This window comes from Delphinus delphis, chromosome 8 (assembly GCF_949987515.2).
Source record: "Delphinus delphis chromosome 8, mDelDel1.2, whole genome shotgun sequence".
Taxonomy (NCBI): Eukaryota; Metazoa; Chordata; class Mammalia; order Artiodactyla; family Delphinidae; genus Delphinus; species Delphinus delphis.
Genome location: NC_082690.1, coordinates 99,899,509 through 99,927,217, shown reverse-complemented (window position 1 = coordinate 99,927,217; position 27,709 = coordinate 99,899,509). Strand labels below are relative to the sequence as shown.

The following is a 27,709-nucleotide window of genomic DNA, read 5'->3' as shown; positions in this document are numbered from 1 at the left end:
TTGTTTCAGTTTGATTATAGACATAATCTGGAATGGCTCTTCATTAAACTATAAAGATACTACAAAGTTTACCTCTGTGCATCTGTACTGTCTCTCTGGTTTGTGATACAAATTTCTTCTCTTTCTCCAAGAAACGTAAGATGTTTGTGTGAACAGGGGACACTAAAAGATACATTAGCACACCTTTCATAACAAAAATGTATTAACCCACATGCCGTCCTCCCACTGTGTCTTCTAGAATCGGTGGACCTGACCGGTATGTTGTTGGAGTTAATGAAACTCATTCACTTACACATTCCTCCAAAAGGGACTTAATGCTGCATGTCAGGCACTGCTCTTATCTCTGAGCCTGCAGAGGTGAACACCATGGTCCCCGCCTTTGTCTGGCTCACCATCTGGCAGAGTAGAACAAAGATAAATAATGTATTACCAGCATGTCAGAGGCTGCTGGAACACACAGGAGGATGTACAGTTCTACCTCTTAGAGGGTATGTAGAAGTCAAGTAAGAGATTCCCAGAGAAAGTTCACATTTCAGCCAAGACTTCAGATGGTAACCTCAGGAGTTTTCGTTCATTTGCCTCTCCCTCAGTGGAATTAACACCACATCTGCTAAAACAGGGCCTGAAAAAATGCCTGTTTGTGGTGTTTTCTGGGAGTAGTCTATAATAGTTCATTATGTTTGCAGAGAATAATTAGAAATTAAACTTGAGTTGTAGACAGGGGACATTGAGGATGGTCTTTGGTGTTTGGACACAATGCTATTTTGTGAGAATTTTCAACAGAAACTTGCAGCATGCAAATCTGTAACTGAGATGTATCTCGTGATCTTCAACTTGTTTCATATCTCAGTTTTCACCAGCATCTTCTTCTTACCCCCTTCTGAGATGCTTATCATCTCTGTGCCCTCACTTTTGGTCCTTATAGACATACTCTTTCATCTTTCACGATACTAAACATTGAAGCCTACGACAAAATGTCTTTTTTTTTTTTTGGTGGGGGCAATATTATCAAGATGAGGTTTAACCATGCCTCTGACTGAAAGGAAGAGATAATGGCACTAACACTTCCCTCCCACAGCTTATATTTCCTCTTGTTGACAGCACATCTGTCCATGCTTTTCACCCAGTCATCATCTGGCTTCCTCTTTCACAAGCAAAGTTTCTTCTCTCAGATATACACTGGGTTTACTTCCCCAAACTCAAAAGAAATTTGCTTTGAGATCCCATGTGAACAATTGTTTTCTCAAACTGAATGCTCAATTCACTTAAACGTGCACGAATTTACATGTTGCAAATTGAAAGTTGCTATGTCTTCGAGGTATTTTCTGATACTCCCAAAGGAATTCCAGTCTCTCTCTCTCTCTCTCTCTCTCTCTCTCTCTATCTCTCTCTCTCTCATTTCTACATCCCAGAGCCAAGTATGCCTTCAATAAATATGGTTCACAGGTGAGAGAGGCTGAGACTGATACAAGCTCCCAATGTTCCATGGGAAACGTGGTTATTAAAATGAAGGAAATGAGAAAATATTGTTTATGAAACAAGATGAGTGTTTCTGAAAGGCTTAGAGCTGAGTTCAGACTTGAAGAGAAAACCTCTGTCTCTTCATTTATATGACTTCGGAAATATTCATGTAGACTATCCAAGGGCTTAAAATCTTTTTGATCTCTTTCTAAAATTGGAGTTGAACTGCTGTCTCAGCCTCTAGGCCACTTAACTGCCAAGGTCCAGCCCATGTTAATTCTTTATTAGCTCACACTCCTTCTATTCTCCAAAATGACACTTTTCAACAAGGAAAATTATAGGTGTGAACTGTGTTTGTCCACTTGTGACGAAGAACATCTGCTCAGAGAGGAAAATGATGAGACCTCTAGCATCACAGACAAGGTGTGGACATCAACTGTTCTGTTCTTTATTACGAATCATTAGCATGTTAGCTTTCTTAAACCCATTCTTCCTTTCTACCTATCCTTCTCACATAATTATATCTGAATGTTTGCTCAAATTCATTTTTACTATTTTCAGTATTATTTCACAACTTTTAGTGACTTCCTATTCTTTATTGGCTTATTTTCTAAACATAATTTCATCTTCTAATACCTTACACATGTTGCATAAAGTGCCTGTCCATCCTCATTTTGCTAGCCCTGGAGAGTGATGTATCACATGTTTCTTTTCCTGGAGTCCCCTGTGTCACCTCGTGCTTCAATCTGGACTGGTTGCCAGTGAACATGCCACTCAGGAATGATCCTAGGACTTCCCATTGCCCTGTTCTATACTGGATTTCCTATTTCCTGACCCCACCTTTGAAGCCAAATCCAGCCTCTGTACCCTGACACGGAATTAAATCTCGGAGACAGAGTTTTGGGTGAAGTAGCAAAGAACAGCTTTATTGCTTTGCCAGGCAGAGGAGGCAACAGCAGGCTAAGGCTCTCAAAACTGTGTGTTCCAACCTGGAGGGGGGTAGTGAGGAGTTCCATTGTAATGGTTCAAAGAGGGTGTGATCAGCCTGTGGACATTCTTCTGATTGGATGGTGGGGAGGTAAGCGGGAGTCAGCATCATCAACCTTCTGGTTCCAACCCATCTGGGGTCTCCGAGCTGCTAGTGGGCAGCACACTGTTAACCTCTACCACCTAGTGCGGGTTTCGGTATCTGCAAAACAGCTCAAAGATATTGTCGTGTGTGTGTGTGTGTGTGTGTGTGTGTGTGTGTGTGTGTGTGTGTCCCTTGAGGGGAATCAGGACCCTGCCCCAAGGCTGCACTGTTGTTTCTCTTGACTGCTCCTCCCTTGTCCTGCATCCCCTCCCTTCTAATTAACAACTGCCCAGCTGGAACTCAGGGAAGGTCTTGGAGGCTGAATGAAGTCTATTTCCTAATCAAAGAAATGGGGGACACAGAAAGGCTTTTGTGCTCAGAAGCCCCACAGGGTCCTGTTCCATATCACCTTTTACTCTTTCTTAGTATGCTATTGCATGTTGATAGAATATATTCCCTGGTCACATGCTGAGAAACAGTATCTGGGTGGTTTTTTTTTTTTTTGTGGTACGCGGGCCTCTGACTGTTGTGGCCTCTCCCGTTGCGGAGCACAGGCTCCGGACGCACAGGGTCAGCGGCCATGGCTCACGGGCCTAGCCGCTCCGCGGCATGTGGGATCTTCCCGGACCGGGGCACAAATCCGTGTCCCCTGCATCGGCAGGCAGACTCTCAACCACTGCGCCACCAGAGGAGCCCTGGGTGGTATTTTTGAGTCTTTGTTGGCCTGAACATTTCCTTTCTTTAATACCCTTAGACTTAATTGAATTCTAAAGACATATAGAGTTTGAACCAGAAAATGTTTTTTACCCAGAATCATTCACTCCATTTTCTTCCAGCATCTAGATTTCATTTTGAGAATTTCACCCTAATTTTTAATTCCAGATATTTGTATGTGCCATGCATTTTCTCTCTGAAAACTTTTATAATGCCTTTTAATCCATAGAGGTAAGACATACCTAATGTTAAGATTTACTGTAAATCTTATGCATTAATTTTACCGGATGACCAGTCACCATTTTCAAACTAGAGAGCCATGTGCTTTGTTTTAAAAAATGTTCCCATGGCAGTGAAATAAGTCAGACAAATACTGTATGATACCACTTATATGTGGAATCTAAAAACTACAACAAATTAGTGAATAAAACAAAAAAGAAGCAGACACAGATGTAGACAACAAACTAGTGGTTACCAGTATGGGGAGGGGGGCAATGCAGTGGGGGGAGAGTGGAAGGTACAAACTGCTGGGTATAAGACAGGCTCAAGAATGTATTGTACAGCATGGGAAATACAGCCAATATTTTGTAATAACTGTAAGTAACCTTTAAAAATTTTATAAAATATTTAAAACTTTTAAAAAATAAATTTATTTCTTAATTTAATTTTAAAAAGAAACAATTGGAAAAAAATTCCCATGTTTTCTTTTTGGATAAGTTCCTCATAAACTTTTGTTTAATTTTTGTGAACATCTTATTAGGGAGATGGCAGGCATCCAGAATTTGCCTCTTCCATGTTCTTCTTGCATTCAGAATATACCCATCCATCCCAATAGCCTTAATTTGTTTCAGGACTAAGTCCAAAGTCTCATCTAAATATCCGCTGAATCAGATATGGTTGAGACAAGTCATTCTGAGGCAAATGCCTAAATTAATGACTCAGATTCTTCTTTAATCAGTATCAAATTGTTGCCATTTACATAACCCCTTATTTGGTTGGGGTTTTATTTTAAACACTTGACTAAATGCATTATCGTTCAATGAAAATAGGAACAAAATAATTCTACAACTTATAATTTTATTTCCGAATTTTTAGCACAGTGACAAAGCACATGGTAGGAACACTATATTTATTGAATGAGTTAATGAATGAGTGATAACCAAACATGGATCAATCAATCACTTCTCCCATGTCCCCAGCTTACTGGTAAACTTGGAGGAAAATGCCTGGACTCAGTACACAAATTACAGATTGTAAACTCCAAGGTCTTCTCAAACTGCTAATTCATCAGAGACAATAGGTCTTCATAGAGATTTTTCAGAGGATTCTCTTTGGAGAAAGGTTCACCAGGAACATTCAAAGAGCAATAAAAAATGTTATATTTTTTAAATATCAAGGCATCATTCTCTGTCTCTCTCAGTGACCCCTTAAGTGTTCCAGTTGCTCCCTTTAGCATTCTCTGATTTTATTTTTTCCTCTATTGTTTTTTAGCTCTTACATTTTTGTCACAATAAAATTATGAGTAATGTATTTTTTTTTCTTTCTGAGATATTTCTAAAATATCCCCTCCCTAAGCAATGTCAAAATATTGATTTCAGGATTCCAACTATTCTAAACCACACTATACTGCTTTCCTGTCCCCAGCCTACCCAAGATAAAACCTGGGCTTGACAGAAGGACTTTGGTAAGACTCAATGAAGAAAAGATAAGTGGAAGCACATTGCAACCTATAAAATAATCATTTTAAAAATTGGCTTCCCTGGTGGCGCAGTGGTTGAGAGTCCGCCTGCCGATGCAGGGGACACGGGTTCGTGCCCCGGTCCGGGAAGATCCCACATGCCGCGGAGCGGCTGGGCCCGTGAGCCATGGCCGCTGAGCCTGCGCGTCCGGAGCCTGTGCTCCACAATGGGAGAGGCCACAACAGTGAGAGGCCTGCGTACCGCAAAAAAAAAAAAAAAAAAAAAAAATGTGAGGACACAAACTCGCATGAGTAGTATCAGCAAACAGGAGGATTAGGAGTAAGTCAGTAAATAACAGTTCATAAATCATCATGGGGAAAATGGACAAATTTGGAGGAAAATATTAATTTCTCAGTTGACCACAGAAGAGGGAGAACACCTAAACATGAACAAAAAATACTTTGAAAAGGTTATTAAAGAACTTACCTTTTAAAATACCATACTCAAATAAATTTAAAAGTGAAGCCATTCAAAACTTCAATGTGTCATTATTTGAAAATCCCACAGAAAATTGTAAATCTCTCAATTTAGTTTCATTATGCAAGATGTGAATAAAATTTTTAAAAAATGTAATCTCTCTGGGGAATGTAACAGTAGTAGTACATAATATGCAGTTTTAATTGCTCATCAAATATTAATTTATGTGATCCTTACACCAACCCTTTAAGACTGATACTACCACTATCCTCATTTCAGTGATGAGAAAATTGAAACACAACGAGGTTATCTAATTTGTCCCTTCATTACAGGGCTACTAAGTGGCAGAACCAAGATTCAAGTGAAGGCAGCATGGTACCTGATGTATATTTTCTCTACATTTTAGATTGTCGAAATATTTTATAATTACACATAAATTTTAAATTTTTATTTATTTATTTTTGGCTGCATTGGGTCTTCGTTGCTGTGCGTGGGCTTTCTCTAATTTTTAAAGGCATACACTTGAGGAAGCTTCTTTGTAAATGCATAAGCCCTGTGGCTGAGAAGACTGACAATCCTTGAGTAATGGGTCATTAGCGAATAAATTGATTGAGAGAAAAACAAGTCCAACTAGTGCAACAGTAGCATTAGCGATGTTCATCCCAAAATTGCTTTCCATCTAAAAAAGAAACAGAAATTTCCATTAATATAGGCAGCACCTACTTCATTCCTTTGGCTGCAGTCATTTAAATAAATAGCCATTGAAAGTGGTTTACACACCCAGCTATAACCTAGGCTGGTCCTGGAAAAACATCAGTAAACAAAGATTCCCCACCCTCATGGAGCTTACGTTCTAGTAGCAAAAACAAAGAAGACAATTACGCATACTAATAGATGAATTATATAGCATTTTTAAAAGCGATTAAGTGCTATGGAATAATGGAAGTAATGAGGACCAGGAAATCCAGAGAGAGGAGTGGAGTTTGTGATGTTAAATAGAAATGACCCCTGGGGAGAGGTGTTAAGGAGCTGAGGGAGTTAGTCCCCCCAGGACATCTGGGGGGCATGTCCTTGCAGTCAGTTCAAAGGCCTGAGGCCAGAGTGTTCCAGGTGTGGTCCAGGGAAGCAAGGGGGTAGGGTGTTGGAGGGGAGTGACCAAAACAAACAGCATTAGAAAATGAAGGTGGAAAATGAACAGAGGGCCAGATCACATAAGGCCCCCGGGTCACACAACGGACTTCTGTTCTTGCTCCAAGGAAAACATAGAGCCACTAGAGGATTTTGAGCAAAGTGGCAACACAATTTGATTTCTATTTTAAAGGGAACACTGATATCTCAAGAGAGTCTAGTTAGAGAGGGCCGAGGGTAGAAGTGAGGAGCCCAGTTAAGAGAGATGGTGGAGATTAGATGAGGTGTTATCAGTAGAAAGATGAGAAAATGTCAAACTCAGATATACATCGAATGTAGGGCCAACAGGATTGGCTGACAAACTGGATTCAAGATTGTCAAAGGAAGAAGAACCTAAGCCAATTCTAAGGTTTGAGGCCTGGCAATGTGGAAGGATGGGGTTCCCATCAGCTGACATGAGGACAGTGGATGGAGATGGTTTGAGGAGGAAGATTAGGGGTTGAGTTTTGAACTTTTTAGGACTCTAAGCAATTATGTGTGCCAGTCTGATGTTCAGCAGAGAGATGGAGGCTGGAAGTGTTTATTTCAGGGTTGTGGGCATATAGATGCCAATCACAGCCATGAGAATGGATGACATCACCAGAGGAGTGAAGAGAGTAGGTGACAAAGAACAGAGCTTTGGGGTGCCCCAACATTAAAGTGTTGGAGAGAAGAAAAGGATCTAGGGCTTCCCTGGTGGTGCAGTGGTTGAGAGTCTGCCTGCCGATGCAGGGGACACGGGTTTGTGCCCCGGTCTGGGAAGATCCCACATGCCGCGGAGTGGCTGGGCCCATGAGCCATGGCCGCTGAGCCTGTGCATCCGGAGCTTGTGCTCCGCAGCGGGAGAGGCCACAACAGAGAGAGGCCGACGTACCGCAAAAAAAAAAAAAAAAAAGAAAAGTATCTAGGAAAGGAGATTGAGAAGGAGGAAAGAAGAAGACAGGAGGAAAAGCGGCTAATCAAGTTTTCCTGGAATCCAAGTGAAGAAATTATTGGAAGGAGGAGCGAGAGACCAGTGCTGCTAATGGGTCAATTAGATGAAGACTGAGAATTGAGCTCTGTGTTACCAACGTGGAAGTGTTCAGTGATCTTAAAGGGAGCAGTTACAAAAGTGTGATGGGGAAGAAAATGAAGCCTTATTGCAGTGGGTTTAGTTGAAACTGGGTAGATAGGAATTGGAGATAGAGTGTAGAGCATTCCTTTAAGGAGTTTAGCTACAGGAGGGAAAATGAATTGTGACTGTAACTTGCAGCAGAAAATAAGGTCAAAATTTTTTTTTCTTAGCAGTTATTGGATGCTTATGGGCTGATTAAAAAGATCTAGTAGGAAGAGAATTGGAGTGATGCACTTGCATGGAGAAAAAGAATCTAGTATTCCAGAAGGGGTGCGGGTTTGAAGAAAATCATAGAGGAATCACCTACGGTAAGAGGTTAGAATGAAAAAAACATATCGGTACAGATCTGGCCCATGAAGTAGTTATAGTGGGGGTCTGAAATATCTCCTCCAATGGCTTGAGTTTCTCGGAATAGGAAGCAAGGGAATCAACAGAGAGTAGAGATGAGAAAAAAGGCATTGGCATTTGAGGATAGAGTAGAAATGTGAATGAGCTAGAAAAGTAGTATAAATGGGCAGGTGGTTGAGTGGGAACACGTAATAGAGACTTACTAAGTGTTTAATGAGCACTAAAAATATAGACTACTTAGCTTTCAGCTGGAGAGTGCCCCCTCAAAATAATTAGAATTAGTTAACTTTAAGAACACACAAATATCAAAAAGCCTTTTTCTAAGCTTCAGATTCATCAGATAATCGTAGTAATCATCCCAGTAATCATATTCACAATCTATATGATTTTCTGAAGATCTACCACCTGAATGCCTTAGGAAAAGAAAATTAATTTTCTTGCACATTAAATGACACTCAGGGTCTCAGCTGGATTCACCAACCTCAACTCTCTTACTGTTAATGGATGACTTATTTCTACTCCTATGACCATAGAAAAAGAAGAACTTCCACTTACCAGTGTTTTTATGGGTTTTTTTCCCAACTACGACAGATAAGGTTCCTGAAACAATAAACTGCTTGAAAATAGGAAGTGAAGCAGATAAAGGAATGTTAAGTCTCAACCATCTTTTCTTGATCTTTCCTTGGTTAGCAGATACCTAGCGGTACTTGTACAAACTTCCTTTTCAAATTCACATTCTAGAACACAAAATTATACTTGACTTTGCTCACCATTTTATACAGATAAAATTTTAAATGAGTCTAAATTTTGAATAAATGTATAAGATTTTCATTTTGTTTTGTTCTTGGCCTTTTACAGGTTTATATAGGTGTGCATACTTTATCATATAATAAATACACATATTCAATGTAATTAATTATCTTTATGCTTATGTTTATATTAAAAGTAAATACTATTTATTTACATACATAAGCATATTTAATACCATTCTCACCCAAGCTCCAGATATGGGTTTGATTTATTGGACTAGGTGTTCTAAAAGACCTTTTATACATCTAAGTATCTCTCTGGACATACCCACTAATTTTTTTTTGCAAGTTATTTAAAACTTCGTTTTTTTTAAATTTTTGAATTTTATTATTTTTTTTTATACAGCAGGTTTTTATTAGTCATCAGTTTTATACACATCAGTGTATACATGTCAATCCCAATCACCCAATTCATCACACCACCACCACCACCACCCCCCGCCACTTTCGCCCCTTGGTGTCCATACGCTAGTTCTCTACATCTGTGTCTCACTTTCTGCCCTGCAAACCGGTTCATCTACCATTTTTCTAGGTTCCACATATATGTGTTAATATACGATATTTGTTTTTCTCTTTCTGACTTACTTCACTCTGTATGACAGTCTCTAGATCCATCCACGTATCAACAAATGACCCAATTTCGTTCCTTTCTATGGCTGAGTAATAGTCCATTGTATATATGTACCACATCTTCTTTATCCATTCGTCTGTCAGCGGGCATGTAGGTTGCTTCCATGACCTGGCTATTGTAAATAGTGCTGCAATGAACATTGGGGTGCATATGTCTTTTGGAATTATGGTTTTCTCTGGGTATATGCCCAGTAGTGGGATTGCTGGATCAGGTGGTAATTTTATTTTTAGTTTTTTAAGGAACCTCCATACTGTTCTCCATAGTGGCTGTATCAATTTACATTCCCACCAACAGTGCAAGAGGGTTCCCTTTTCTCCACACCCTCTCCAGCATTTGTTGTTTGTAGATTTTCTGATGACGCCTGTTCTAACTGCTGAGAGGTGGTACCTCATTGTAGTTTTGATTTGCATTTCTCTAATAATTAGTGATGTTGAGCAGCTTTTCATGTGCTTCTTGGCCATCTGTATGTCTTCTTTGGAAAACGTCTACTTAGGTCTTCTGCCCATATTTGAATTGGGTTGTTTGCTTTTTAATATTGAGCTGCATGAGCTGTTTATATATTTTGCAGATTAACCCTTTGTCCATTGATTCATTAGCAAATATTTTCTCCCATTCTGAGGGTTGTCTTTTCGTCTTGTTTATGGTTTCCTTTGTTGTGCAAAAGCTTTGAAGTTTCATTACGTCCCATTTGTTCATTTTTGTTTTTATTTCCATTACTCTAGGAGATAGATCAAAAAATATCTTGCTGTGATTTATGTCAAAGAGTGTTCTTCCTATGTTTCCCTCTCAGAGTTTTATAGTGCCCGGTCTTACATTTAGGTTTCTAATCCATTTTGAGTTTATTTTTGTGTATGGTGTTAGGGAGTGTTCTAATTTCATTCTTTTACATGCAGCTGTCCAGTTTTCCCATCACCACTTACTGAAGAGACAGTCTTTTCTCCATTGTATATCCTTGCCTCCTTTGTCATAGATTAGTTGACCATAGGTGCGTGGGTTTATCTCTGGGCTTTCTATCCTGTTCCATTGATCTGTATTTCTGTTTTTGTGCCAGTACTATAGTGTCTTGATTACTGTAGCTTTGTAGTATAGTCTGAAGTCACGGAGTCTGATTCCTCCAGCTCCATTTACTTCCCTCAAGACTGCTTTGGCTATTCAGGGTTTTTTGTGTCTCCATACAAATTTTAAGATTTTCTGTTCTAGTTCCGTAAAAAATGCCATTGGTAATTTCATAGGGATTGCATTGAATCTGTAGATTGCTTTAGGTAGTATAGTCATGTTTACAATATTGATTCTTGCAATCCAAGAACATGGTATATCTCTCCATCTGTTGGTATCATCTTTAATTTCTTTCATCAGTGTCTTATAGTTTTCTGCATACAGGTCTTTTGTCTCCCTAGGTAGGTTTATTCTTAGGTACTTTATTCTTTGTGTTGCCATGGTAAATGGGAGCGTTTCCTTAATTTCTCTTTCAGAATTTTCATCATTAGTGTATAGGAATGAAGAGTTTCCTGTGCATTAATTTTGTATCCTGCAACTTTACCAAATTCATTGATTAGCTCTAGTAGTTTTCTGGTGGCATCTTTAGGATTCTCTATGTATAGCATCATGTATTCTGCAAACAGTGACAGTTTTAATTCTTCTTTTCTGATTTGGATTCCTCTTATTTCTTTTTCTTCTCTGATTGCCATGGCTAGGACTTCCAAAACTATGTTGAATAATAGTGGTGAGAGCGGACATCCTTGTCTTGTTGCTGATCTTAGAGGAAATGCTTTCAGTTTTTCCCCATTGAGAATGATGTTTGCTGTGGGTTTGTCATATATTGCCTTTATTATGTTGAGGTAGGTTCCCTCTATGCCCACTTTCTGGAGATTTTTTTAATCATAAATGGGTGTTGACTTTTGTCAAAAGCTTTTTCTGCATCTATTGAGATGATCATATGGTTTTTATTCTTCAATTTTTTAATATGGTGTATCACATTGACTGATTTGCGTATATTGAAGAATCCTTGCATCCCCGGGATAAATCCCACGTGATCATGGTGTATGATCTTTTTAATGTGTTGTTCGGTTCTGTTTGCTAGTATTTTGTTGAGAATTTTTGCATCTATATTCATTCAAGTGATATTGGTCTGTAATTTTCTTTTTTTGTAGTATCTTTGTCTGGTTTTGGTATAAGGGTGATGGTGGCCTCATAGAATGAGTTTGGGAGTGTTCCTGCCTCTGCAATTATTTAGAAGAGTTTGAGAAGGATGGGTGTTAGCTCTTCTCTAAATGTTTGATAGAATTCACCTGTGAAACCATCTGGTCCTGGACTTCTGTTTGTTGGAAGATTTTTCATCCCAATTTCATTACTTGTGATTGGTCTGTTCATATTTTCTATTTCTTCTTGGTTCAGTCTTGGAAGATTATACCTTTCTAAGATTTTGTCCATTTCTTCCAGGTTGTCCATTTTATTGGCATAGAGTTGCTTGTAGTAGTCTCTTAGGACGCTTTGTATTTCTATGGTGTCTGTTGTAACTTCTCCTTTTTCATTTCTAATTTTATCAATTTGAGTCCTCTCTCTCTTTTTCTTGATGAGTCTGGCTAATGGATTATCAATTTTGTATATCTTCTCAAAGAACCAGCTCGTAGTTTTATTGATCTTTGCTATTGTTTTCTTTGTTTCTATTTCATTTATTTCTGCTCTGATCTTTATGATTTCTTTCCTTCTGCTAACTTTGGGTTTTGTTTGTTCTTCTTTCTCTAGTTCCTTTAAGTGTGAGGTTAGATTGTTTATTTGAGACTTTTCTTGTTTCTTGAGGTAGGCTTGCATAGCTATAAACTTCCCTCTTAGAACCGCTTTTGCTGCAACCCATAGGTTTTGAATCGTCGTGTTTTCATTGTCATTTGTCTCTAGGTATTTTTGATTTCCTCTTTGATTTCTTCAGTGATCTCTTGGTTATTTAGTAATGTATTGTTTAGCCTCCATGTGTTTGTGTTTTTTACGTCTTTTTCCTGTAATTCATTTCTAATATCATAGCGTTGTGGTCAGAAAAGATGCTTGATATGATTTCAATTTTCTTAAATTTACTGAGGCTTGATTTGTGTCCCAAGATGTGATCTATCCTGGAGAATGTTCCATGTGCACTTGAGAAGAAAGTATAATTTGCTGCTTTGGGATGGAATGTCCTATAAATATCAATTACATCTATCTGGTCTACTGTGTCATTTAAAGCTTGTGTTTCCTTATTAATTTTCTGTTTGGATGATATGTCCATTGGTGTAAGTGAGGTGTTAAAGTCCCCCACTATTATTGTGTTATTGTCGATTTCCTCTTTTAGAGCTGTTAGCAGTTGCCTTATGTATTGAGGTGCTCCTATGTTGCATATATATATATTTATAATTGTTATATCTTCTTCTTGGATTGATCCCTTGATCATTATGTAGTGTCCTTCCTTGTCTCTTGTAACATTCTTTATTTTAAAGTCTATTTTATCTGATATGAGTATTGCTATTCCAGCTTTCTTTTGATTTCCATTTGCATGGGATAACTTTTTCCATCCCCTCGCTTTCAGTCTGTATGTGTCCCTAGGTCTGAAGCGGGTCTCTTGTAGACAGCATATATATGGGTCTTTTTCTTGTATCCATTCAGCAAGCCTGTGTCTTTTGCTTGGTGCATTTAATCCATTGACGTTTCAGGTAATTATCAATATGTATGTTCCTATGGCCATTTTCTTAATTGTTTTGGGTTTGTTTTTGTTAGGTCTTCTTTATTCTCTTGTGTTTCCCACTTAGAGAAGTTCCTTTGGCATTTGTTGTAGAGCTGGTTTGGTGGTGATGAATTCTCTTAGATTTTGCTTGTCTGTAAAGGTTTTGATTTCTCCATCAAATCTGAATTAGATCCTTGCTGGGTTAGAGTAATCTTGGTTGTACGTTCTTCCCTTTCATCACTTTAAGTATATCATGCCACTCCCTTCTGGCTTGTAGAGTTTCTGCTGAGAAATCAGCTGTTAACCTTATGGGAGTTCCCTTGTATGTTATTTGTCATTTTCCCCTTGCTGCTTTCAATAATTTTTCTTTGTCTTTAAATTTTGCCAGTTTGATTACTGTGTGTCTCGGCATGTTTCTCCTTGGGTTTATCCTGTATGGGACTCTGTGCTTCCTGGACTTGGGTGGCTATTTCCTTTCCCATGTTAGGGAAGTTTTCAACTATAATCTCTTCAAATATTTTCTCGGGTCCTTTCTCTCTCTCTTCTCCTTCTGGGACCCCTATAATGCGAATGTTTTTGTGTTTAATGTTGCCCCAGAGGTCTCTTACACTGTCTTCATTTCTTTTCATTCTTTTTTCTTTATTCTGTTCCGCAGCAGTGAATTCCACCATTCTGTCTTCCAGGTCACTTATCCGTTCTTCTGCCTCAGTTATTCTGTTATTGATTCCTTCTAGTGTAGTTTTCATTTCAGTTATTGTATTGTTCATCTCTGTTTGTTTGTTCTTTAATTCTTCTAGGTCTTTGTTCAACATTTCTTGCATCTTCTCAATCTTTGCCTCCATTCGTTTTCCAAGGTCCTGGATCACCTTCACCATCATTATTCTGAATTCTTTTTCTGGAAGGTTGCCTACCTCCACTTCATTTAGTTGTTTTTCTGGGGTTTTATCTTGTTCCTTCATCTGGTACATAGCCCTCTGCCTTTTCATCTTGTCTTTCTGTGAATGTGGTTTTTGTTCCACAGGCTGCAGGATTGTAGTTCTTCTTGCTTCTGCTGTCTGCCCTCTGGTGGATGCGGCTCTCTAAGGGTGCAAACTTGTGCAAGTTTCCTGATGGGAGGGACTGGTGGTGGGTAGAGCTGGGTGTTGCTCTGGTGGGCAGAGCTCAGTAAAACTTTAATCCTCTTGACTGCTCATGGGTGGGGCTGGGTTCCCTCCCTGTTGATTGTTTGGCCCGAGGCAACCCAACACTGGAGCCTACCTGGATTCTTTGGTGGGGCTAATGGCAGACTCTGAGAGGGCTCACGCCATGAGTACTTCCCAGAACTTCTGCTGCCAGTGTCCTTGTCCCCACGGTGAGCCACATACACCCCCCGCCTCTGCAGTAGACCCTCCAACACTAGCAGGTAGGTCTGGTGCAGTCTCCTATGGGGTCACTGCTCCTTCCCCTGGGTCCCGATGCACACACTACTTTGTGTGTGCCCTCCAAGAGTGGAGTCTCTGTTTCCCCCAGTCCTGTTGACATCCTGCAATCAAATACCACTAGCCTTCAAGGTCTGATTCTCTAGGAATTCCTTCTCCCATTGCTGGACCCCCAGGTTGGGAAGCCTGACGTGGGGCTCAGAACCTTCCCTCCAGTGGGTGGACATCTGTGGTATAAGTGTTCTCCAGTCTGTGAGTCACCCACCCAGCAGTTATGGGATTTGATTTTACTGTGCTTGAGCCCCTCTTACCATTTCATTGTGGCTTCTCCTTTCTCTTTGGATGTGGGGTATCTTTTTTGGTGAGTTCCAGTGTCCTCCTGTCGATGATTGTCCAGCAGCTAGTTGTGATTCTGGTTTTCTTGCAAGAGGGAGTGAGAGCACGTCCTTCTCCTCCGCCCTCTTGGTTCAGTATACATATCCACTAATTTCTAAGTTATTATTTTGACCTGCTATTAGTTCCATGACTCTAATTTTGATAAATGGAACTCTCTACATGTTCATGGCTCTCTCAAAACTTCATTCTATTCTTTAATTCATAAGTCTCACAATCGTTTACCAAGCCACCCCTAAAATTTGAGAGAAAATTTGCCAAAATACATTTCTAGCAGTGGTATCTAAGAAATTACCTACGGTCAGTGAAATTTGAATACTCACAGATATAGCGCTCCATATCTGATAGCCTGTATAAACGATCAAGAAAAATATGTAATTGGATGGATGGGGCAAGTTTTGTAAGGAACCCATAAAAACACCCAGAGACAGAATTATTGCTCCATTCAGGATCTGGATAGCCTGTAAGAAGCAAAAAAAGAGAATGCATAAATGGTCCGATACTAGTGTGCATTGAGAAGAGACCATTTTATTTATTTGTTTTTCTTTGGCTTTATGGTTTTATTACAGGATGTTGACTATAGTTCCCTGTGTTATACAGTGGGACCTTGTTGTTTATCCATTCTATATAATAGTTTGTATCTGCTAATCCCAAACTCCCAATCCAACCCGCCCCTACCGCCCTCCCCCTTGGCAACCACAAATCTATTCTCTAAGTCTGTGAGTCTGTTTCTCTTTCGTAGATAAGTTCACTTGTGTCATGTTTTAGATTCTACATATAAGTGATATCATATGGTATTTGGAGAAGAGATCATTTTAATTTTCCTTAGAAAGGAGATATCAGTGCTTGAAATAGTCAAAAAAACGAAGCCTAAATTAACTGGGCAAAAGCCTACTCTGGGAGGTTTCTGTTCCCTGGATTCCCACCGATTCCAGTGGCAACATTTCATCCTCCCCTTTCCCCCCTACCTCTGCCCATTCTCACAAACTCCTTTCAGAAAGTGGCAGAAGAGTGAAGGAGGTACGGCTGATAACGTAGACTGGGTGGAACTGTCTTCCCAGCATACTTTGGGGCCATAATATGATGAAGACCATTCTCCAGTGTTGATAGGATGTCTCCCACCATGAGATTATGCCTCTGAATTTCTACTCCTCAGGTCTAAAATATGCCCCAGCCTTTTCTTAAAGGAACAACATTATTGATTCAATGATGAGTAACTCGAGACATATTCTTTAAGGTCCAATATTTCTTAAGTCATTATATTATATAGTACTATATGGAAGATACCTTTCTGGATAGCAATACAGCACAATGGAAAAAGTTTGAGAACCATGGAGGAGCCAGTTGCAAATCCAAATCTGACCAGTTACTAGTTGTATGACCTAGTCGTGGGGATCTCAGTTTTCACGTGTGTAAAATGGAAATAATTTTAATTTCATATTAACATTGCAAAGTCCAGGCTCAAAAACTATCCCTTGGGAAATAGGTATATATTTTAGATAGACTATCTAATATGCTAAAATGTATGTAATGTGGGGAGCATTGCTCCTTCATCATCAGAGAATTACTTGGTTCTGTCTCCAGCTTCTTTCCTCACCACTCCCTAGCTCAGAGCTCAGTCCAGCCTTTTTTTTCTTTCAATCCTCCCAAACTCTCAGAAGTCTTGAATCTTCATCAGTACTATTCCCATCTCCCTGAAACACATTTCCCCTCAAGCTCCACCTGAATAATTTCTGCTCTTCTTGCAGCCTGAATCTCAGCGCACAGGTCATACTTTGATAAAGGAAGACTTTTCTGATCCTGGCCAAGTCTGGATGAAGCACCCCTTTTAGACACTCTCAGAATTTTCCCTTGTCATACACTTATCAGTCTGAGCCTCAACTGACTGGATACTTAACTGTATCTCTCTGTCTTCTCAGCGTTGAAATACCAGTCTGTCATGGGGTGGGCACTCAGTTAGTACACGTCAAGTAAATAATAAATAAACTTTTGGTCCAGCCTGATGTAGTCACGTCTTATGGATGATAATAGAAAATATGTTTGCAAGGATTGGAACCCCTCATACAGAGAAACTCCAGAGCAGTTCTGGAGGGAGAAAAATCTATTCTAAGCCCTTTTTTTTTAATTGAAGTATAGTTGATTTACAATGTTGTGTTAGTTTCATGTGAACAGCAAAGTGAGTCAGTTATATACACGTATATAACTATTTTTTTCAGATTCTTTTCCCTTATAGGTTATTACAAAATATTCAGTAGAGTTCCCTGTGCTATACAATAGGTCCTTGTTGGTTATCTATTTATTCTAACCACATTATTTAGTCTGACTTTCTAAAATAACCATAAATATCAGGGAGAATTTTCAGCCTCCAGGTAAAATCAACTGTGTTCTACAATTTGGTCAATTTAGCTTTCTTTCTTTTTTTTTTTTTTAAATGAGAGAAGTGTGGGTTTCCTAAGAACCCCTCAGGCAAGTTCACCCATCTGGCTTTTAGCGTGGTTCAGACATTGTTCTAAGTGTTACTCACGATCACCAATTTACCTCTCACAATATCCATATGAAAGGGGATACTGTTATGATCCTTTCATTTTACAGACAAGGAAGCTGAACATCAGAGGAGTTAAGTACCTTGCCCAAGGCCACACAGCCAGAAATTTGAGGAGCTAGGGATCAGAAACTGTAATCCGGCTCGAGTATCATTTCTGTCCCTCTGAGCTTGTGCAGAAATTCACTCACCAAATCCCACACCTCAGGTATATGAAGACCATCCCTCATCACTAGAGCTGGCGGCCAAATTTGGGCGCAGCCATTTGGATTTAATATATCTAAGGGGGGTGTATCTGTGTATCCATGCCCACATTCTCCAAAGCAATAACTACGTAATTATGTCTAGCATTTTTTTACTATGGCATCAAAGTAACATCAAATTCTAAGGAGAAGCATCCTCATACTAAATGTTCCAAATCTCTAGTCAACAACCAAACAAAAAAGTCTGCAGACATTCTCAGTGGCCCACGGGGTGGCACCTTTGACAGACAATAAGGAAAGGGGGCTTTCTGTGGAGAGAGAATCTCGAGGATTTATCTTGGAGGCATCAGGCATTGGCCAGATTCTATCCTCTCAAACCCATTTGGTTGCAAGCAGGAGCCACTCCGTAAGGATCACTTATGGTGTCTTTCCTGGAAGACAGCAGCCTCTTTTGGCTCAGGCTTGATGTATCTTTGCCTTAGAGGAGTCAGTGAAAATGTTTTCTTGGTGGCCTGCAGAGCGTGCTAACCACATCTGGGTCTGCGGCCTCTCGAGTTCACTGTGCTCTCCCAAAGGTTGAGTGTCGATTAGGAGACTGGTGTCAGGAGTAACTGTCTTCTGGCTTTGAGATGTTGCTTAATACATCGTTAGGACAAGAAATACAAGCGGAAATATGGGGAGATGGGTGGGAAAGGGTTGAGGAATGGAGGTAGTTATTTGCACGGTAAGAAGAGACAAAGTCGGATTATAAGAGTCGCGTCTCGAGGAGGGAGGGTGGTTAGGTTCATTATCACATTCAATTCACGCAGTCTTAGAAAGGCTAATTAATTCGCCAACAACCTAAAGATGATGCAAATTGTAGTTTAAATGCATTTAATGATTACTACGTACGAGTCACCATTGTAAATGCTTCCCATGTATTCACTCCTTTCTTTCTCGTAATACCTAGCTCTTCTAGGTATAACCATTAACCCAATTTTATATAGAAAGTATGGCATAGAAATGTTAACCAGCTTTCCCAACATCACACGGTAAACAGTCAAGCTGCGTGCAAAACTCAGGTTCTGGGTCAGGTGAAGTGACAGTCAGGCCTGTTCCCCCAGTGGGACTTTAATTACGCCTCCTTTCGCTTTCAGAAGTGTCGCTGTTTAGAAGATAAATGGTACAGTCATCCTAAATAAATAAGGTCCTGAAATAGGTGATGGAAAAATCAGAGGAAAGAGGCAGGGAGTAAGGAAAGAGATAACAGGTGAAGATTCAAACCGCAATCCTTAGAGAGGTCCCAGGCAGGACCTGAGGGGGAGGCCTAGAACTGGGGCGCAGTCCCTGATCCGCATGTCAGGTTGGGAAAGTCTATGAGAAAAAGAAGAATGTTCACAGCAAACTAGGCGAAGTTCTAGTTCTAGAAACTGGAGCATAAGTGGAGACTTGGTCACAGGAAAGAGAAAGAAGGCCAGATGCCATAACCGAGAGACAGCTTGGGAAGGGGGATTGTGAAGTCTGGGGCACCGAATATAAAGCGAGCAGGGGCCCAGCGACCAAGAAAACATAACGTACAGGAGCTCTGTGAACAGGGCTGGCAGCGGAGCCTGGAGCAGGGCCTCTGAAGGAACTATCTGGGAGTGAAAGAAGGGACTGAATACAGAGAAGACCAAATGGAAATCATAAAGAAATAGCTAAAACGATGGCAGGAAATCTATGACCCTCCCCGCCTCATGTTAGCCAGAGCCATTACAAATAGAATATTGAAGAAGAAAGGAAGGGCAAAAAGTGCTGAAAGGGAAGGAAAGGAAGAAATATGAGGAAGTAAATCCCCCAAAAGCAGTTCCTTTCAACATACTTGTTTAAATTTAGAGCTGTAGAAAGAAAGAGCTTAGAAAGGAAGTTGCTTAAATAAGGCTTCAGTTATCTCATTTGTAAATTTCAGATCCTAGACCCCACATCAGGGAACAGTATCAAGGTTAAAGACAGAATGCACGTTGAGGTCTTAGCAACTACAGTCTTCATGTGAACTCAAAATAAATAAATGAAAATGAGAAGCTTCTTCAGTTCTTTAGAGAGAGAATGATTATGAGAAAGTGCTTCCAAAAGAAGATTCGTAGGGATTTCTTCCACTTGCATGCAATATCCCCTAATTACAAGAGGAAATGTTTTCAAGGAGGCGGGCTAGCTTTTGGTGCTGAAATATCATAATAAATAATCAAGTTCAAAATTTGAGTTGCTGATTTCCAAAAGGAAAAAATAAATCTTTATGTGAGTGGAGTCAGCGTTCTAGCTGTTCATTCACAAGGGACCCATCAGACAGTTTGAAAACTGATGTATTTCTCAAGACTTACTTGTCTTAATCCAGTTACTAAATAGCAATGCTTGCATTGTTGGTTTTGTCCCTATACCCACGCATGCTGATGTATACACATACTTACTAAAATTATGCTCTTCTAAGGTAATACCTTTATATGTCTTAATAAGTATATAAACTCTAGTTGAGAAAAAAACCATCAGCCCTAGCATATTTTTTATGTCAGGTTCATTGAAATATAATTTACATGCAACAGATTTTCTCCTTTTTCAAGTGCACAGTCCTGTGAGTTTTGACTGATGTATAAAGAAATGTAGGGCTTCCCTGGTGGCGCAGTGGTTGGGAGTCCACCTGCCCATGCTAGGGGACGCGGGTTCGTGCCCCAGTCCGGGAAGATCCCACATGCCACGGAGCGGCTGGGCCCGTGAGCCATGGCCGCTGAGCCTGCGCGTCCAGAGCCTGTGCTCCGCAATGGGAGAGGCCACAACAGTGAGAGGCTGCGTACTGCAAAAAAAAAAAGAAAAGAAATGTAAACAGAACCATAATCAAGCTAAGAGCCACTACCAATTCTTGGAATGTTGAACTTTTCTTTTTTTTTTTTTTTTTTTTTGCTTTATAATTGAACTCTAACTCCACGATGTCACTAAAACTTACTTCCGAAGAAAAAGAATTCCTACTCTCACCTGCCCCGCTCTCCACTTCTCAAAGAAAACAGGTGTTTTCGAGAAGAAAATAAATCAGCATTTAAGCATATGTATGACTTAATACTAACTCTTTGATGAGTTTTAATTATACCAAGACAGGCTTTGCCTCTAGCAAAACTGCAAGCAATGTGTTGATTACTTGTGTGATTATATTGGGTTTTGTAAGTGTTCTTGGTGTTTATTCCTTCATCACTTACATATAATGAAACAGACAATGAACATATAAACAAAGACTGATACTTCTATGGAGAATCTGGCCAAGCTACCACCTACAGATTTACAAACACAGAATATTTAACAACAGAGACATTCTTGCAATTTTATTCATTGTTTATTTCCATTAAGGACTGGAAATGATTTAAGTGACACCTTAACCAAAATAATTATGTTGAAGCTCTGAAATCTTTGCATATTTGATTTTTAACCCTACCAGCTCTCATCATTTATTGCCCAACTCACAGGAGCCAACAAGACATTTTATATGCATTTTCTTTTCCTGGGTGATGGTGGAAGCATTAGGGGATAGGAAGGTTTCATAAAATATCTGTAGATTGAAATATTGAGCTCCTACTGCCTGGGAGGTTGTTAAGACTCATGGCTGACTTTACCTGAGTGAGAAATAAACCTGTGTCCTTTTAAGCCACTGATATTCGAGGCAGTATTATTGTAGCAGAACCTAATCAACACTGTTTGATGCAGGTGAAGAAACAGGTTTATGCTGCTTTATACAACTGGCACAATGAGACTCAAATCTGAGCTCATTTACTCCTAGATTCCAGCTGTTCCAACACAGTCAAGTTACCCTAAACTATTATTCAAGAACAGGCCAAAGACCGTCATTTCCTCAACTTAAAAGAAAAAAGCACACAAGTTTCCGTGAGAAAATAAGAAAAGAAAAAAGCAGTGTGTGGAAGGGAGAGGAACAAAGGGCGTACTCATATATTTTTGAATTAATTATAAAACTGAAGACTTAGTTTAAATTCTTATATAGTTTCCATATATTTGAATGAGAGTGAAAAACATTAAATTGAATTCAGTCAAAAAGTAGATCCCATAGTCATATCCCACCCCTTGCTTTCATTTTCTCAAATGCTATTTAAGGTGGTCTTTGATTAATTATCTAGTTACCTTGACATCTCAGCTTATCATGGGCAATGTCCTAGCCTCAATCTTCTCAATTTTAGTAAAATTATTACTATCCATACAATTGCCTGAGCCAGACACCAGGGTGTCATGCTTGATCGTGATTTATTTCTTACCCTACTTTAAATCCATTTGGAAATTCTTTCTTCCATCTCCAAAGCGTATAGAAAATTGGTCTACATATTTTCTATCTTCTCCACCACAAGCTCCGGCCATGATAACATCATCACTTGCCTTAATGTCAAATTAAATTCTTACAATGCCCCCTAATTACTGCTCTAATCCGTGTTCATAGGGTAATGAGTGATTTTAAAATATAAATCAAATCATGTCTCTCCCTGCTTACAATGCCTGCAATAGCTTCTCATTTCACTGAGATAAAAACTGTATGTTCCTTCTGGTGGCCTTAAGAGGTTCCTTGTAATGATATAAGTTTTTGTGGACATGGACATTCTCTTTCTTCTTTTGGTAAATGATTAATAAATTCGTTAAAAGATAATGCATAAAGCCCAGTCACAATTAATGGGTACTTTTAGTTTTTGTGAAGGTAAAGTTAGAAGTTGTATAATTAAAAGTTAACAAAATTTAAGAGTAATTAATGTTTAACCACTGATGTGTTTTCCTCTTAAATAAATTATATTTATATAAATTATATTCCCTGTTGTACTCTCTGAGGAAGAGAGGGAAATTAAACTGAACTCTGATTGAACCCCATGAAACTGACATTTTTATCCATCAAAATAAGCACTTCCAAATGTTTTAAAGTAATACATACAAATAATACAGAGAAAAGAGAAATAACTGAATTCATGATATTTAAGGAAGATGGGAGAGTTTGTGAAATGAAAAATGGGGCTGGAGTTGTTCTAGCTTCTATTATTAAATGTTCACATGAATTTAAGACAAACTGCTTCCCCTTTCTAAGCCTACCTGACATTGCCTATATAATGGAGTGGCAGGATGAGAGGGCCCAGGGCCACCCTGCACACTCTTCATATTTTAGCACAAGAATATTGAAGAAACTTGTTACCTCATGCCCAATCATTTCCTTTGCCTTGAGCAATCACTCACCCTACTCTATATCCTCCCAAATCTGTTGGCATAAAGTAATTTTAGTTCCAGATTCAGAAAAAAGCACTCTCTGTCCAGCTAAACTTCTTAAGTTTTATTGAGGGCTGTGGAGCTGCTTTAATAGCAATTGTTTTCTAGAAACTAAAGTTCAGCAACTTAAAGCGATGGAGGCAGTAGAGTGGAGTGGTTAACGGCAGACAGATCTGGGTCCACATCACCCAGTTTTGTCTTTTTTTTTCCAGCTTTTTTAGAGGTATGATTGACAAATACAAATTATATATATTTAAGATGTACAATGTGATGTTTTGATATACTTATCCATTGGGAAATGATTACCATGATCAAGCTAATTATATCTGTCATCTCACATAGTTAACATTTTGTGTGTGTATGTGTTGAGAATATATAAGATCTCTTAGCAAATTTCAAGTGTACATTATTTATTATAGTCACCATGCTGTACATTAGGTCTCCAGGCTTTACTTATCTTATAACTGAAAATCACACTTTGACCAACATCTCTCCATTTCTTCCACTCCCCCCGCAACCCTGACCACCACCCTTCTACTCTGTTTCCATGAGTTCAGCTATTTTAGAGTCCACATCTAAGTGAGATCATGCAGCACTTTTCTGACTCTGTCTGGCTTTCTTCACTTAGCATATTATGCTTCAGGTTCATCCATGTTGTCACAGATGGCAGGATTTCCTTCTTTTTATGGCTGAATAATATTCCACTTTCTAAAGATGTAGATATATAGATATATCACATCTTTATCCATTCATCCACTGATGGACAGTTAGGCTGTTTCCATATCTTGACTCTTGTGAATAGTGCTGCAATAAACTTGGAAGTGCAGATATGTCTTTGATATCCTGTTTTCATTTCCTTTGGTTATATATCTGGAAGTGGGATTGTTGGCTCATATGGTAATTCTATTTTTAATTATTTGAGGAACATTCATACTGTTTTCCATAGTGGCTGAAGCAATTTACATTCCTTCCAATATTGTACTAGGGTTCCCTTTTCTCCACAGCCTACTCAACACTTGTCTTCTTGAGGATAGCCATTCTAACAGGTGTAAGGTGATAGCTCATTATGATTTTGATTTGCATTTCCCTGATTAGTGATGTTGAACACCTTTTCATGAACCTGTTGGCCATTTGTATGTCTTCTTTGGAGAAAAGTCTGTTCAGATTCTTTGCCCATTTTTATATCTGGTTATTTGGGTTTTTTTGCCATTGAGTTGCAGGAGTTCCTTAGATCTTTTGGATGTTAATCCCTTATCAGAGGTATGGTTTTTGCAAATACAGTCTCGCATTCTGTAGTTTGCCTTTTCATCTTGTGGTTTCCTTTATTGTGCAGAAGCTTTTTAGTTTGATGTAGTCTCACTTGTTTACTTTTGTTGCTTGTACATTCAGTGCTATAAGCAAAAAATCATTGCCAAAACCAATGTCGTGGGGCTTTCTGCCTGTTTTCTTCTAGAGTTTTAAAGTTTCAGGTCTTCTGTTTAAGTCTTTAATCCGTTTGGAGTTGATTTTTGTATATAGTGTAAGGTAAGAATCCAATTTCTTTCTTTTTTTTTTTTGTATGTGGGAATCCAGTTTTCCCAACATCATTTACTGAAGAGACAATTCTTTCCCCATTGTATATTTTGGGCATCTTTATTTTTTTATTTTTATTTTTTTTAGTAATTTATTTTTGGCTGTGTTGGGTCTTCGTTTCTATGCGAGGGCTTTCTCTAGTTGTGGCAAGTGGGGGCCACTCTTCATCGCGGTGCGTCGGCCTCTGACTATCGCGGCCTCTCTTGTTGCGGAGCACAGGCTCCAGACGCGCAGGCTCAGTAGTTGTGGCTCACGGGCCTAGTTGCTCTGCGGCACGTGGGATCCTCCCAGATCAGGGCTCGAACCCGTGTCCCCTGCATCAGCAGGCAGATTCTCAACCACTGAGCCACCAGGGAAGCCCCTTGGCATCTTTACTGAATATTAGTTAAAGGTATATATGTGGGTTTATACCTGGACTCTCTATTCTGTTCCATTGTTCTTTGTATCCATTTTTATTCTAGTACCATGATGTGTTGATTACTTTAGCTTTGTAATAAAATTTGAAATCAGGACGTGTGATGCCTCCAGCTTTGTTTTTCTTTCTCAAGATTAGCTTAGGCTCTGCAGTCTTTTGTTGTTCCATACAAATTTTGGATTTTTTTTAGGATTGTTTTTTCTTCTTTCTGTGAAAAATACCATTGGAATTTTGATAGGGATTGCATTGAATCTATAGATCACTTTAGGGGTAGGGACATTTTGACAATTCCAATACATGAACATGAGATATTGTTTCATTTATTTGTATCTTCTTCAATTTCTTTCATCCATGTCCTATACTTTTCAGTATACAGATCTTTTCCCTCCTTGGTTAAATTTATTCCTAAGTATTTTATTTATTTTGCTACTATTGTAAATGCAATTTTCTTAATTTCTTTTTCAGATAGTTCATTTTTAGTGTACAGAAACAACTAGTTTTTGTGTGTTGATTTTGTATTCTGCAACTCTACTGAATTTGTTATTAGTTCTAACAGTTCTTTGATGGAATCTTTAGGGTTTTACATATGTTACATCATGTCATCTGCAAACAGAGACAATTTTACTTCTTCCTTTCTGATGGATGCCTTTTGTTTTTCTTGCCTAATTACTCTGGCTAGGACTCTCAGTGTTATATTGGACAGAAGTGGTTAGATCTGACAAAATTCAACAATCTTTCAAGATAAAAACTCAACAATTAGGTATAGAAGGAATGCACCTTCACACAAGCGACAAGCCCACAGTGAACATCATAGACAACGGTTGAAAAGCTGAAAGCTTTCTCTCTAAGATTAGGAACAGATCACCAATAGAGGCCAGTTGTGTGTTGCAGGCAAATTATTTAATCTATGTTTGTTTTCTTATCTGTGAAATTGGAATAGTAATACATAAGTCTTTGGGTTATTAGGATTAAGTAAATTGTTGCAACATGCTTGAAACATTGCCTGACACACATTAAGCCTTACAAAACGATTACCTCTTCGTTGTATATACATATATACCAAAGACAGATGCCCATTATGACAATTTAAATTCATGTAGACAACTTTAAGAAGCATTTTATTGGCAATAAGATAGCAGCACTTTAAATTTTAAAAAAACTAAAAAAAAATATGTTGGCAAAATTTATTTCCAAAAGGACATAGCATCCAAAATGTACATTCGATAAGCAAGTGACACACAGGGAACTTTACTCAATACTCTGTAATGACCTATATGGGAAAAGAATCTAAAAAAGAGTGGATATATGTATATGTATAACTGATTCACTTTGCTGTACAGCAGAAAGTAACAAAACATTGTAAATCAACTCTACTCCAATAAAAAGTAAATAAAAATTAAAAAGTAAAAAAAATTAAAAGTTTTTATTGAATAACAAATGGCACACTTCAATTTTCATAATTGTTATGAGAACTTTCCCCCAAATCAGGGTGCTCTTTGGTGTATTACATGGGTAGACTCCCCCCTTTAGGGAAAAGAGGATAGCATAATAGCTGGTGATAAATGACCATCCAGTAGATTGCTCTAAAGTGACAGGATGATTCCATGTCGACCTCTTCAGTTAATTATTTCAAGTGTGAAAGAATCATATCAGAGATAAAGGAAAACCTGACCTCTAATTCCAGTTAAGGAAGTGGTTACTTAGATTCTAGACTATAAATCTGATTTCCTTTTTTTTTTTCCGTACGCGGGGCGTCTCACTGCTGTGGCCTCTCCCGTTGCGGAGCACAGGCTCCGGACGCGCAGGACTCAGCGGCCATGGCTCACGGGCCCAGCCGCTCCGCGGCATGTGGGATCCTCCTGGACCGGGGCATGAACCCGTGTCCCCTGCATCGGCAGGCAGACTCTCAACCACTGAGCCACCAGGGAAGCCCCTAATTTCCTTCTTTAATAATCAAATATGAAGGATATTCAATTACTTTTAAGACTCAACTTTACTAATTAATTAGGAAAACCCACACAAGTTAAACTATCTTCATATAAAAGGACTTTGGCTTTCCTGGGAGTTAGTATGTTAAATTTTAGTCTCTAGCACATTTACATACCTATCTCTATCTTTCTATTCTTCAAAAAACTGTATATTTAGAAAATATTTATTGGAGGTTTGTATCAATTAAATCCTGTTGTCATTGAAGACCTATTCTGAATCTACTCTATAGAACTAAAAATAAAATTTAATGGGTAATAGGATTATCTGATAGTCAACATTAAATTAATAAGACATATCCCTAATAAATAAAAGTATCTAAAAATTCACCTTCACTGAATCAGGACCTTCACTGAATTAGGGGTTTTAGGGATCAGATACCTAAAGAAAGGTTTATAGCAATTATTTTTTGTATAAAACCATTGTTTTTCCAACAAAATTCATGAGCCCAATTTCCAAGTTTCAATTTCTCTGTAAATACTGGAGTCAGTTTGACTGGAATTTAATAATCCTAACTCTTCTGCTGTTGTCTCAAAATCAGGAATAAAGGGACTGGGATCCAATTTTATTTCATTATCTGTAGAAACTGGTGTAAGCCACACTGATTTCCTGAAGAGAAGAGAAACAAAAAGCAGATAGGGTTGGCATGCTTGTTACCAGGTCTTTCTGAATCTAAATTTGGGGCCAAGCTATTTTATTTTTTACCACTGTTTAACATCATGATCATTTCAATATGGTTATTTAGGGGTACCTGCACCCTCTGGATAATAGAT

At 38.8% G+C, this 27,709-nt stretch overlaps 2 protein-coding genes across 2 annotated transcripts in view; both read right to left on the bottom strand.

Annotated features, from left to right (window-relative positions):
* Positions 1–5,911: 5,911 nt before the first annotated feature.
* Positions 5,912–17,743, bottom strand: MS4A3 (membrane spanning 4-domains A3). Its single transcript, XM_060019711.1, has 3 exons — positions 17,705–17,743; positions 15,295–15,432; positions 5,912–6,082 (listed from the first exon to the last, which is right to left on the bottom strand). Exons 1-3 carry the CDS (start codon positions 17,741–17,743, stop codon positions 5,912–5,914), a joined length of 348 nt encoding a protein of 115 aa, XP_059875694.1.
* A 9,633-nt stretch (positions 17,744–27,376) lies between these two features.
* Positions 27,377–27,709, bottom strand: part of LOC132430321 (oocyte-secreted protein 2-like) — a 7,325-nt gene continuing 6,992 nt past the window's right edge. The window contains exon 4 of the mRNA XM_060019710.1: positions 27,377–27,545. Coding sequence (XP_059875693.1) covers positions 27,377–27,545 — 169 coding nt within the window. The remainder of the gene's footprint in view (positions 27,546–27,709) is intronic.

Coding starts and splice junctions, on each gene's coding strand:
- MS4A3 (XM_060019711.1), bottom strand. CDS start 17,743: ATGAGGGATGGTCTTCATATACCTGAGGTGTGGGATTTG. Junction 15,433..17,704: donor TACCTGAGGTGTGGGATTTG/GTGAGTGAATTT, acceptor TGCTTCTTACAG/GCTATCCAGATCCTGAATGG. Junction 6,083..15,294: donor AGATATGGAGCGCTATATCT/GTGAGTATTCAA, acceptor TTTCTTTTTTAG/ATGGAAAGCAATTTTGGGAT.